This window comes from Hyperolius riggenbachi, chromosome 8 (assembly GCF_040937935.1).
Source record: "Hyperolius riggenbachi isolate aHypRig1 chromosome 8, aHypRig1.pri, whole genome shotgun sequence".
NCBI classification, from domain to species: domain Eukaryota; kingdom Metazoa; phylum Chordata; class Amphibia; order Anura; family Hyperoliidae; genus Hyperolius; species Hyperolius riggenbachi.
Genome location: NC_090653.1, coordinates 57,456,285 through 57,467,507, shown reverse-complemented (window position 1 = coordinate 57,467,507; position 11,223 = coordinate 57,456,285). Strand labels below are relative to the sequence as shown.

At 43.2% G+C, this 11,223-nt stretch overlaps 2 protein-coding genes across 2 annotated transcripts in view; both read right to left on the bottom strand.

Moving 5' to 3' along the window:
- Nucleotides 1-230: 230 nt before the first annotated feature.
- Nucleotides 231-6,852, bottom strand: LOC137527317 (mucin-2-like). The gene is made up of 2 exons (XM_068247824.1): nucleotides 6,755-6,852; nucleotides 231-2,530 (listed from the first exon to the last, which is right to left on the bottom strand). Exons 1-2 carry the CDS (start codon nucleotides 6,834-6,836, stop codon nucleotides 231-233), a joined length of 2,382 nt encoding a protein of 793 aa, XP_068103925.1. The 5' UTR covers nucleotides 6,837-6,852.
- Nucleotides 6,853-7,090: 238 nt separating this feature from the next.
- Nucleotides 7,091-11,223, bottom strand: part of LOC137527316 (mucin-2-like) — a 68,005-nt gene continuing 63,872 nt past the window's right edge. The window contains exon 3 of the mRNA XM_068247823.1: nucleotides 7,091-7,185. Within this exon, the coding sequence (XP_068103924.1) occupies nucleotides 7,091-7,185 (95 nt within the window). The remainder of the gene's footprint in view (nucleotides 7,186-11,223) is intronic.

Here is an 11,223-nt window from a genome sequence, read left to right as displayed (position 1 = left end):
TTGCTGGCAATTTTATACTGTAAATACATTTTCCCACTAAGGAAGAGAGCAACTCACCGATAATAAGGTTGCAACAAGGATACATGTCCCCAGAGCAATAGCCAAGGCAATGACTATGATTTTCCATGGAGCCAATAAGCCTAGCGGTGCAGAAACAGTGGTAGCTGTAAGAAAATGTAAGAGTTATTTGTACAGTTGTTAATTACTTTTATCCATCTCATTCATCTTGCCTATTGATAGCTTGGATTACCTGAATTCTGTTCATCGGTGGTATTGCTGGTAGCTGACGAGATGTGTTCCGTTACAGAAGATGATTTTGTAGGGTTGCTGGACACATTTTGAGTGCTTGAGGGAGGACTGGGTGAAATCACGGTTGTGGTAGAAGACACATTGCTGAATTGTGTTGTTAGACTGGTGGTTGAAGGTGAAGCCGTATTATTGGTGGCATCTGCTGGACTTTTGGAACTGCTGCTGGAAGACACTACTGGACTGCTGGTTGATGTTGGCTGGAGACTTGTACCATTACTGGAGGAGGTAGACATGTTATGGGGTGTTGTTGCAGATGATGATACAAGCATACTACCCAAAGTGGTTGAGGAGAGATCGCTACCATTAGTGGATGATGTTGTGGTGCTGCTTACTGTAGCCGCTTGTGTACTGGAAGAATTACTTACAGAGGTCATTGTAGTGCTAACAGATGACCTTGGTCCCAAAGAACTAGATATTGTGCTGTTCATACTTTCTGATGGGGTTCTAGTAACAGTAGGGGTAGACATTCCAGTGCTATTAATTGATGCTGGTTGAAAGCTGGTGTGACTATTGGAAGTGGTAAGTTTTGTAGTTTGTAATGATGGTGGTGTAGTTGATGAAAAAGTTAAAGGGACATTGGTAGCATTACTTGGCAGTATTGGTGAACTTGTTCTTGATGTTTCAGTAGTATTAGTTGATGCTGGTTGGAAGTTTGAATCACTGCTTAAGGAGGGCACTTTGCTACTTTGTGGTGAAGGTGATGCAGTTGATGATGCAGAAACAAATGGGATATTGGTGACATTATTAGTATACATTACTGTGCCAACACTGGAAGCTATATTGTTAATGGTTTCCTTAAGGTCAGTGGTCAATGTGCTGTTTCGAGTGCTAGATGGGGTTGTGCTGCCAGTTGATTCTGCATGGATTAGGGTACCATTGCCAGAAGATGTAGTCTTGTTATTTAGCGGTGATGATGATGTTGATAAAGGTAAAGATGACCCTTTATCATCTGTTGTAGCTGGTGGGTCTTTAGTAACAGCATCGGAAGGACTTGTGCTGGCAGTAGTTAAAAGTAGGTTTGTGTTGGTTTCATTAGACAAAGCAGAGGTGCTACTGGGGTCTACAGTGAGTGGACTGGAAGATGTGTCTATGGTAGCTGTATAAGCACTAACTTCTGGCCTGGCAGTGACAGTAACTGAATTTAATGTACTTGGAACCATCTCTGAATTATCTATGACTGGTTTGCTGTTGGAAACAAGACTATTGTCTGTGCTGTTGATGGACATTGTATGGAAACTGGTTGAAGTGGCTTGCATTCCTGGGCTATTAGTAGAAACAGTCACTGCTGGAGTACTAAGGTATGTAACTGAGATATTTGTTGATGCTGTTGCGGTAGTGCTCAGTGCTTGTTCTGTGCCAGACTGACCGGAAGAGGTCATTGTGTTACTTAATGTTGACACAGGCATACCAGAAGATGAAGTTGAACTGTTGACTGAACCTTGCTGGATTACTGTTGACGTTGGTTGTGTACTGTTGCTATTAGGAAAAGTTATTGCATCACCGTGAGTCAGTGCTGGTGGAGGTGTAGCTGGATTACTGTTTGAGAAGAGCTTAGTACTTGTTACAGCTGGCTGGCTGGATGATTGTGGTTGAGTAGTAACATTATTATTTGAGGAAGCGATCGGTCTTAGGTCAGATGTGGGTGATATAGTAGAAGAAACATTTGTGTTGACGGCAAGCATTGACTGCAATGTACTAGATGCAGGATTTCTACTAGTATCCATATCGAAAGATGTTGTTATGCTGTTGTGTACTGAAACAAAAGAACTGTTTGTAATACTCAAAGATGTTGTGCTTTGGCCAAATGTCTCCTGTGTTGTCCCAGGAGAGAGTCTCTGTTTAGTGGTCAATACTGTTTCAGAGGAGGTGGCAGTCCTCATACTTTCTGTCACTTTTGATAGGCTGCTGGCCTCAGTAGAAGTGGTAGGCGTTGTGCCAGTGGACTCCTTAGGTTGGCTGGTGCTGACAGTGGAGGTAGTATGTGTTGTACCTTTGGACTCATTTGGTTGACTGCTGGCTTCAGTGGAGATGGTAGGAATTGTGTCTGTACCTGTAGAGTCTCCTGGGTTTTGGCTAGTATCAGTCACAATAATAAATGTTGTGAAAGTCTCTTCTGGTTGGCTGCTTGTATCGAAGATAGTTGGTGGTTCAGTTGTACTCTCAAGTATATTGTTGATTAAAGTGACAACATCACCGAGCAATTGTGCTTCAGTATGGTGACCTGTAGGTTAGATATTGTAGTAGATTATATATTCAAGTAATGTTATCAACATCTTAAAGAATGCTTCTATCCTCATTACTAAACTATAAGGAATAAGTAGACACGAGATGATAGTTTTCAGAATAGGCTGTTTTTGGGTGAATTAAGCAAGACTTTTTCTGACTTCAGGTGCAAAGTCCAACCACCTGCTAACTATTCTCAAGGAGAGGAATAATCAGACCGGTTATATATCTTGTTCTAATCATTATTAAAAAAAAAAACGAAAAAAAAGAAAGAAATCCTGTAGATATGTATTTGCTCTTAACCCTCCCTTCTCAGGTGAATACACACATCAAATTTTGATTGGCCAATCACTGACCAATTTTACTTTGGCCAACAGACTTTTAATACTATGAACAGATTGCAGAGGTAAGCTCTCATACTACATTAAATGTGTGGTCAAGGCTTTAAGCCTGGTACACACTTTAAATTATGATTGGCCAACCACTGACCAATTTTACCACCTCCATGGTGTGTAAGGGTCAACAGATATTGAATACTCCATGGAGGTGGTAAAATTGGCCAGTGATTGGTCAATCATAATTGAAAGTGTGTACCAGGCTTTAGCGTGAATACACACATCCAATATTGATTGGCCAAAGATTGGACAATTTACCACTCCTTATAGTATGAAGGTCAACAGATTTTAAATATTATGAACAGATAGTGTAGGTAAGGTAAGCTCTCATACTACATGGAGGTAGTAAAAAAATGTTTGAAGTCAGCCAATAAATGGTATAATCCTGATTCAAAACTTCTTGCTTTATTTTCAAAAGCACTTATAGAACAGCAGTTGCTCAGAACAACTGCCGAAATAGTGTGCAAATGACCCTGTGCTCACTACGAGCCAGTCACAGCCAATCACAGTGATCACAGGGTCAGGAGCCAATGAAATCAGCTCCTGATCGACTCACGGACCTCTGCTGTCACACCGACAGCAGAGCAAGTGGACTGCAGCGATGGGAGAGCAGTAGTGTGTGGCATGGTTATTGAAATCTATGCCCTGGCATGGATAACAGGTCCCAAAGAGGGCGTAGATTTCAATTACCGGGGTCTGGAAGTGATACGTACTGGCAGCAGTGAACAAAGTTGAAAATTCAGTAAGAAATAGCTGCACAGGCAGTGCAATAGCCGGCTGGTTTCCTTGCAACCTGAACGGAGCTGAAAAGAGTGGACAGATTCCATGCCCTGCTGCGGTGGAGTCCCAGGGTCAAATCGAATGCTATCTGCGTGCGTTTTGTATGTTTTCCCTTATTTGCGTGTGTATCCTCCAGGTGCCCTTGTTTCCCGAAACATCCCTAAAACATACAAGTAGCTTAACTGGCTTCCAAAAATAATTCCAGGTAAAAGTTCGCTGAACATATTACAATGTCCAATGGAAAAAACAAGGTAGCTAAGATGTATAACTTTTTATATGCTACATAATTACTGAAAATATTAACTACTAGCCGACCGCGTCACACCGGTGGGCGTGGCCGCGGTGGCAGCCCCAGGACTCCCTAACGCCGATTGGCATAAAGTCCTGGGGCTCTGTTTTGCAGGAGATCGTGCGCAGGGTGCGCGCGCTTCTCCTGCTTGGTGGGTGGAGCGGATCCTTCAGTCTCCAAGCGGCAATTGCCTTGCGGGAGACTGTTAGACGGCATAATCGCCGTCTAATTACACGTACAGCGATGTGATCTGCAGCAGCGCTGTACTGGGGACAGCTGTGTGACACGGCTGTCCCCTCCTGAGGCACAGAGGTGATCGGCTGTCATAGGCTGAATCCTATGACAGCTGATCACGGGGATTGGCTGGCGGGGGGAGGTTACAATAGTTTAAAAAAAACACGTATTTTTATTTAAAAAAACATACAAACAAACAAATAAACAAACAAACATGGTGAGGGGGGATCAGACCCCACCAACAGAGAGCTCTGTTGGTGGGGAGAAAAGGGGGGGGGATCACTTGTGTGCTGTGTCGAGTGGCCCTGCAGCTTGGCCTTAAAGCTGCAGTGGCCAATTTAAAGAAAAATGGCCTGGTCTTTAGGGGGGTTTAACACCGCAGTCCTCAAGTGGTTAATAGACTGTGTTTCACTTTGCTCAGAAGCTTATCAGTTACATGCAGCACTGTCACACAGATTCCCCAACTGCCCTTTGATCACTAATTGCAGTTGATAAGAGTGAGAAAACATTCTTTTTTCAGGATTCAGTGTGACTGTAAGCAAAGGGGATACAGTTTTCCTCACTGTAAGAGATTTCTGAATGTATCTAATATTCAGGAGTACATCGATTGCAATGCCATCTCCAACCAGCCAGGCTGTATTCTATGCTTGGAGACCTTGTAAAACTGGCTAGTGGAAGCCTTGCATTTCTCTATGGCTATATCATGACTTGGACTAATGAGGAGCAGTGTTGCTTGCAAATATTTGCCAAAGTCATTTTCACATCGAAAATGCTATTTTTGATTTCGAGAAAATTTTCTGCAAAAATTGCATTTTCACGTTTTTGCGAAAACTCAATGTTTTTACCGCAAAAACGTGGGAAAACAATATTTTTACCGCACAAATTTTTACTGCGAAAACATGGAAAATCTATATTTTACTGCACAAATTTGCGAAAAACTTGAAAAACACACAAAAAAAGAACACAACTTTTTTATGCCATTTTTTTTCCTCATTTAACAGTATTTTCTCAAAAATTAATATGAAAAGAATATTGCCATTTTAACTCATCATCAATGATGAGAACCTTTACGGAAATAAAACTCGAGAGTTATAGTTAGTTTATTAACCATTTTAGCTGCCTGGACGTGATTGCCACATCCAGGCAGCTGCTGCTGTGCTGCTGCATGCTCCCATGCCGCCCCCCCGTTAGCCCGGAAATCAATGAATAGTTCCCATTCATTGAGTTAAGTCCCTGGTAGAAAGACAGACAGCTTCTTTTCAGAAGCCGCAGTCTATCTGAGAAAAAAAAAAGTTTCCCGTCCTGCCTATACTTCCTGGAAGCAAGAGTGCTCACTTCTAGGACTAAAAAAAAAATATTTACTTTGGCCATCTTGTGGCCAAATTGTAAAACTACATCTACATACATTTTTAATAAAATAAACACACATTATTACATTTAAAATTAACTGTTTACCTCCCACACCAAAAATTACCCAAATAAAATTTTTAATAAAAAAAAATTACAATACAAAAAAAAACAATCATACATAGCTACCTAAGGGTCTGAACTTTTTTAATATGCATGTGAAGAGGGTATATTACAAGCATTTTTTAAATTACAAGCTTGTAAATAGTGATGGATGCAAAACTGAAACAATTCATCTTTATTTCCAAATAAAATATTGGTGCCATACATTGTGATAGGGACATCATTTAAATGTTGTAATAACCGGGACAAAAGGACAAATAAAATCCATAGATTTTAATTATGGTAGCATATATTATTTTAAAGCTATAATGGCCGAAAACTGAGAAATAATATTTTTTTTTCCATTTTTCTCTTAATGTTCCTGTTATAATGCAATTAGACAAAAATAATTCTTAGCAAAATGTACCACCCAAAGAAAGCCTAATTGGTAGCAGAGTAAACAAGATATAGATCAATTCTTTGTGATAATTAGTGATAAGGTTATCGGGGAATTAATGGGAGGTGAAAATTGCTCTGATGCATAAGGTGAAAAATACCCGCAGGGTTAAATGGTTAAAAGTGCATGTTTGTGACTGGTCCTCTTTAACTTGCGTTTCCACCCTAAGACATGGTCTGCTAACGCAATTAATACAATTTTTTTCTTTTGAAATAACTCTAATATTAACGTTTCGCAGCCAACCACCACTTACACAGCAATCTGAATAACAGCCAACAACAACTGCAACTTGTCTAACTTTTGGAAAGTGGCCAAAGACCTTCTAAAGTCTAAACCAAAGAAGCAAGGAGAGATATTTTCATAACCATAACGTTTATATAGTGCAATATTCATCACCTGGTAGTTTTGAATGGATGAATAGATAATTTTTACTATTATTATTCACTTGTTTACATAGCTCAGGCATCTTCTGCATAAATGGATAATTACCATAGATAGGCAGATTAGTGGAGCCAGCCACTGGAGTCATTTCATTCAGCCCTATGAATTGTATGCCTCGGAGGCACGTAAATACTATAGCTATAAACATATGCAGCAAAGCAAGAGTATGAAACTTACCAGCAATAAGGAACAGCAGCCCCAGCCATGCAGCAATATGTAACCCAGAATTCTTCATTGTAAGTGGCAGCCCAGAATTCATACTAAGTGTGACTTGATAGTGTATAACAAGGGGAATGATTCCCAGACCCTTTGATTGGAATTTTATATACTATGATTAATTGTAAGGGTGGGGGAGGTGACATCATCCTGACCTCACGGATGATCTCAGAGGCAGAGGCTCTGCTTGTGTAAGCTGTACAGAGCCCACTTTACCAAACAATAGGTGATGCAGTGAGAGTAGGGAGTGTCCCATGTGAAGTGCTCTCCTGTTCCCAGAATATTCAGGCTTCTTTCTTATCTCACCAGAGGGGTGTAACTGTCTAAATGCACCAAGATTAGCTGTACTTCTAAACCGTTCACTTCTGCACTGTGCACAGCATGAATGAGCGCTGGGGAGAGAGCAGATACAGAAAGATTGATACATCTGTGAGAGATACATGGATGGAGATACAGAGACATGTATATACAGAGAGAAGTACTACTAGGAGATAGAGATTTATGTAGAGACAGTGATAGACAGAGAAAGAAAGAAAGAAAGAAAGAAAGAAAGAAAGAAAGAAAGAAAGAAAGAAAGAAAGAAAGAAAGAAAGAAAGAAAGAAAGAAAGAAAGAAAGAAAGAAAGAAAGAAAGAAAGAAAGAAAGAAAGAAATTTAAATCATGGGCCAAACTACCCCTATCAGTTGCTGGGCATTTGATCAAAATGATTCTCCTACCAAAAATTCTGTATGCAGCGGTTAGTGTTCCCATTAAATTTTTCAGAGAATTAAACTCCTTAATAACCCCCTTTATTTGTGGTAACATGAGACCTAAACTTAAATTGTCAATATTACAAAAACCTAAGGACTGCGGGGGACTAGGCCTACCTGATTTTTTCTTATACTATCTAGCAGGCCAATTGAGGTATCTGAAGAGCTGGTTTGATGACTCCTTAATGCCCAAGTTTGAACAGCATATTACATATTGAAAGAGAGTCTGAAGCGATAATAGATCTCGCTTCAGACCTCATATATAGCAGGGGCACGTGTGCCCCTGCTAAAACGCCGCTATCCCGCGGCTTAACAGGGGTCCCTGTCCCCCCAAATCCCCTCCGTAATGCGGGGGAGCGCTTCCGCATTGGGGCAGGGCTAACCGCCGCAGCCCTGCCCCACGTGCGTCTGTCAGCGCGTATCTCCGCCTCTCCCCCGCCCCTCTCAGTCTTCCTTCACTGAGAGGGGCGGGGGAGAGGCGGCGATGCGCGTCTGATAGACGCGCTGAGTGGCAGGGCTGCAGCCATTAGCCCTGCCTCTAGGAAGCATATTCTACAACCAACCTTTGCGACCAACTTTTGCGGGGGGTGGGTTGGGGGGTCAGGGACCCTCGTTTAGCCGCGGGATAGCGGCGTTTTAGCAGGGGCACACGTGCCCCTGCTATATATGAGAGCTGAAGCGAGATTTAGTCTCGCTTCAGTGTCTCTTTAAGAAAGAAAGAGGTACATGGGGACACTTATTTACAGAGAGAAATACCAGGAGATAGACAGAGATTAAAGACAATGATAGACACTCTATACATAACAATTGATACGACGCACCAAAAGCTGCCAATGGCAACTACAGTTTCCGAGGTGCAAGAAGGGGAAGGGGAAATAGCTTGTTAATGATCACCACTGTTCAAAGTATCTATAGAAGTGATTATTATGAGCACAGGACCAACAGAGAGGTAATACTGTAGTTGAGGGAGGGCCCTTCGGGGCCCCTTTGGCCCAAGGGCCCTGATGCAGTTGAAATCTCTGCGGTCGCAACCTCTGCAAAGTAGGACATTACTTTATGTTGAAGGAGGGGACTCTATGCAAAGTTTTGCTGGGCAGCAGTGTCTCTGAATTACAATGCTGCTAAGATCATGTACATTTGTCCCTGTCCATAATACATCATGGCCACGCCCACCTTACGGTGCATGGTCACGCCCCTTTTTTCACTGCAATCATGGGACGTGTGGGCCGCAGGTTGAAATTTCTTTGGTGGGCCCCCAGTGCCTTAGTCCGACCCTGGATACAGTAGATACTAGAAAATTGACAGATATGAGGAGATAGATATAAACATATACAGATAGACAGATACAGTATGTATCTCCTGGAATCTATCTAAAGCCTAGAGTCTGAGTGGATATGGATCAATAGAAAGATAAACAGATAGGTGTAAGGGTGACAAGGGGCTAGTCAAACTGTGTGGGGAATGGGGCTTTGCCATACTACTGGCTGCCCAAATGATACATGATATGGGGGGCTCTGTAAGAGAGGGGTGACAAGTCTCACCCTCTTCTACAGAGCTCTTGTCCATATCATGGACAAGGGGCTCCTCCCCACCTCCGGTGGTCAGGAGGTGGAAGTGCAAATATCTTGAGGGCTTATGTTGGAAAAAAGGAGCTTGCTCTAAAGCTCCTAAATGTCGCTGCTTGTAACATTGCCAATGCATTTTCAATAAAAGAGCTAAAAGAAGATGGTACCAGTCTTTTCCATTGAACTGTGTATGGGCCAGTAGAGCTGCCATTAAAGCTGCTGGGGCTGCAGCCTTCCTGTGATCCTGCAAAGCCCAATGCTGTCCACACAAGTACTACAGCTTGAAAGATCATGCGGAGCAGAAGGTATCAGTAAGAACCAGCGAGAAGGCACTTCGGGACTTGGCCGGCCACATCATATTGTTTCCTGGCTGACCAGAGTCAGTACTTCATGTATTGGCCGCATCCCATATTGGCCGGCCAGCAGTGCTGCTCAGATATCCCTTTTCAAAATCCGGATCCGATTCGGATCCATATACCCAGATATCTGATCTGGGTCGGATATCCGATTTCAAAATTCTCCAATCCAAATCCGAATCGGATATCCGACCTCAGTATCCGGGGTATCCGGCCGGATTCGGATATCCTGATAGCAAAACCGGAAGTGGCCTTTAAATTGCTTTAAAAATGGATTTTAGGGTATATGAGGCATGTAGCATCATTATTTTTTTAAAGGGAAACACTAGTTGATGATGTGGGGACCTAACCCCCCCCCCCCCCCAAAAAAAAAATTGCTGTCAATTAACATCAGGACTAGGTTCCAGACAGCGGTCATGTAGCCCACATTGTGTTCAAAGTCCACCGGCACAACTGAGACATGACAGTTTTCATCCAAGACACCTCCCAAAAATTACGCAGCAATTGTGTAGCAGTAGCAGGGCAATGCAGCAGCAGCAGCAGGTATAATGTGTGCCAGGAGCATGCTGGACATGTCACGTGGCACGTGGCACGTGGCACGTGGCACATGTGACGTGACACTTGGAACGTGTCACGTAGCACTTGGCACGTGGCACATGTCACGTGGCAATTGGCACGTGTAACGTGGCACTTGGCACGTGGCACTTGGCAAGTGTCACGTGTCACGTGGCACTTGGCACGTGTCACATGGCACTTGGCATGTGCCATGTGACACGTGCCATGTGCCACGTGCCAAGTGCCACATGATACGTGCCAAATGCCATGTGACACGTGCCAAGTGCCACGTGACACGTGACACGTGACAAGTGCCACGTGACAAGTGCCGAATGACAGTCAGACAGCAGAGGAGAAGACAATAGTGCACTGCACACTAACTGTCACACTGCCACTGCTCACAGCACAGCAGTTCTGTAGAAAGCTAACACAGTAGTACTACTACTCTAACAACTACTAGCACTGACTGCAGTACTACAGTACTAACTACACAATAACACAGTCATCCTATTCCCTAATCCCTAACCTATACCTAAGGCTAATAGCTGGCCAGCTGGCAGCAGCTGGCCTCGTCTGTGCATAGCACACACACAAACACATAGCAGCCCTGCAGCACACACTCTGTCACACAATGACATCAAGCTAATTAACATTACAACAATAGTGTAGTGATAGTGAAGGGGTTAATCACTGAACAGCTTTAGTTTTATCACTGTATACAGCACTGCTAGGCCAGCAGCACTGCAGCATGTCTCTCAGTGACTGAGCAGTCACACAGGAGGAGATTTCTCATCATGGCACCCACAGGGGGGCCGGCCAGGGTTCCCTTCTGTGATTGGGTGCCAGGATTTAGGCTGGGAGCCCTCTGATTGGCTCAATGATGTCATCTCCTAAGTTACAGTATTTGGATCCGGATATCCGCCGGGGTATGCGACCAAATATCCGCAGATAGCTGTCCGGATTTGAAAAAAAATCCAGAATCCGAATCAGATAGCTGAAAAAAGTTCGGATATCCGGGTTACACGGATATCCGGAATCTGGATGAGCACCACTGCCGGCCAGAACCTGAAGTGGCTATACTTCGGGTTCTGGCCATAACATATACATACATACTGAAAATAAAGTGCCAGTTGATGAGAAGGATTTATTGTGGAGCACTGATCCGTTTCCCCCAGTCAATATTTCCATTAGGGGATTCTCAGTTC

Bases quoted from the DNA above. Each gene is read 5' to 3' on its own strand.
- LOC137527317 (XM_068247824.1), bottom strand. From the start codon at position 6,836: ATGAATTCTGGGCTGCCACTTACAATGAAGAATTCTGGGTTACATATT. The intron at 2,531-6,754 runs GTAAGTTTCATA...TCTAACCTACAG, and splicing joins GCTGCTGTTCCTTATTGCTG to GTCACCATACTGAAGCACAA.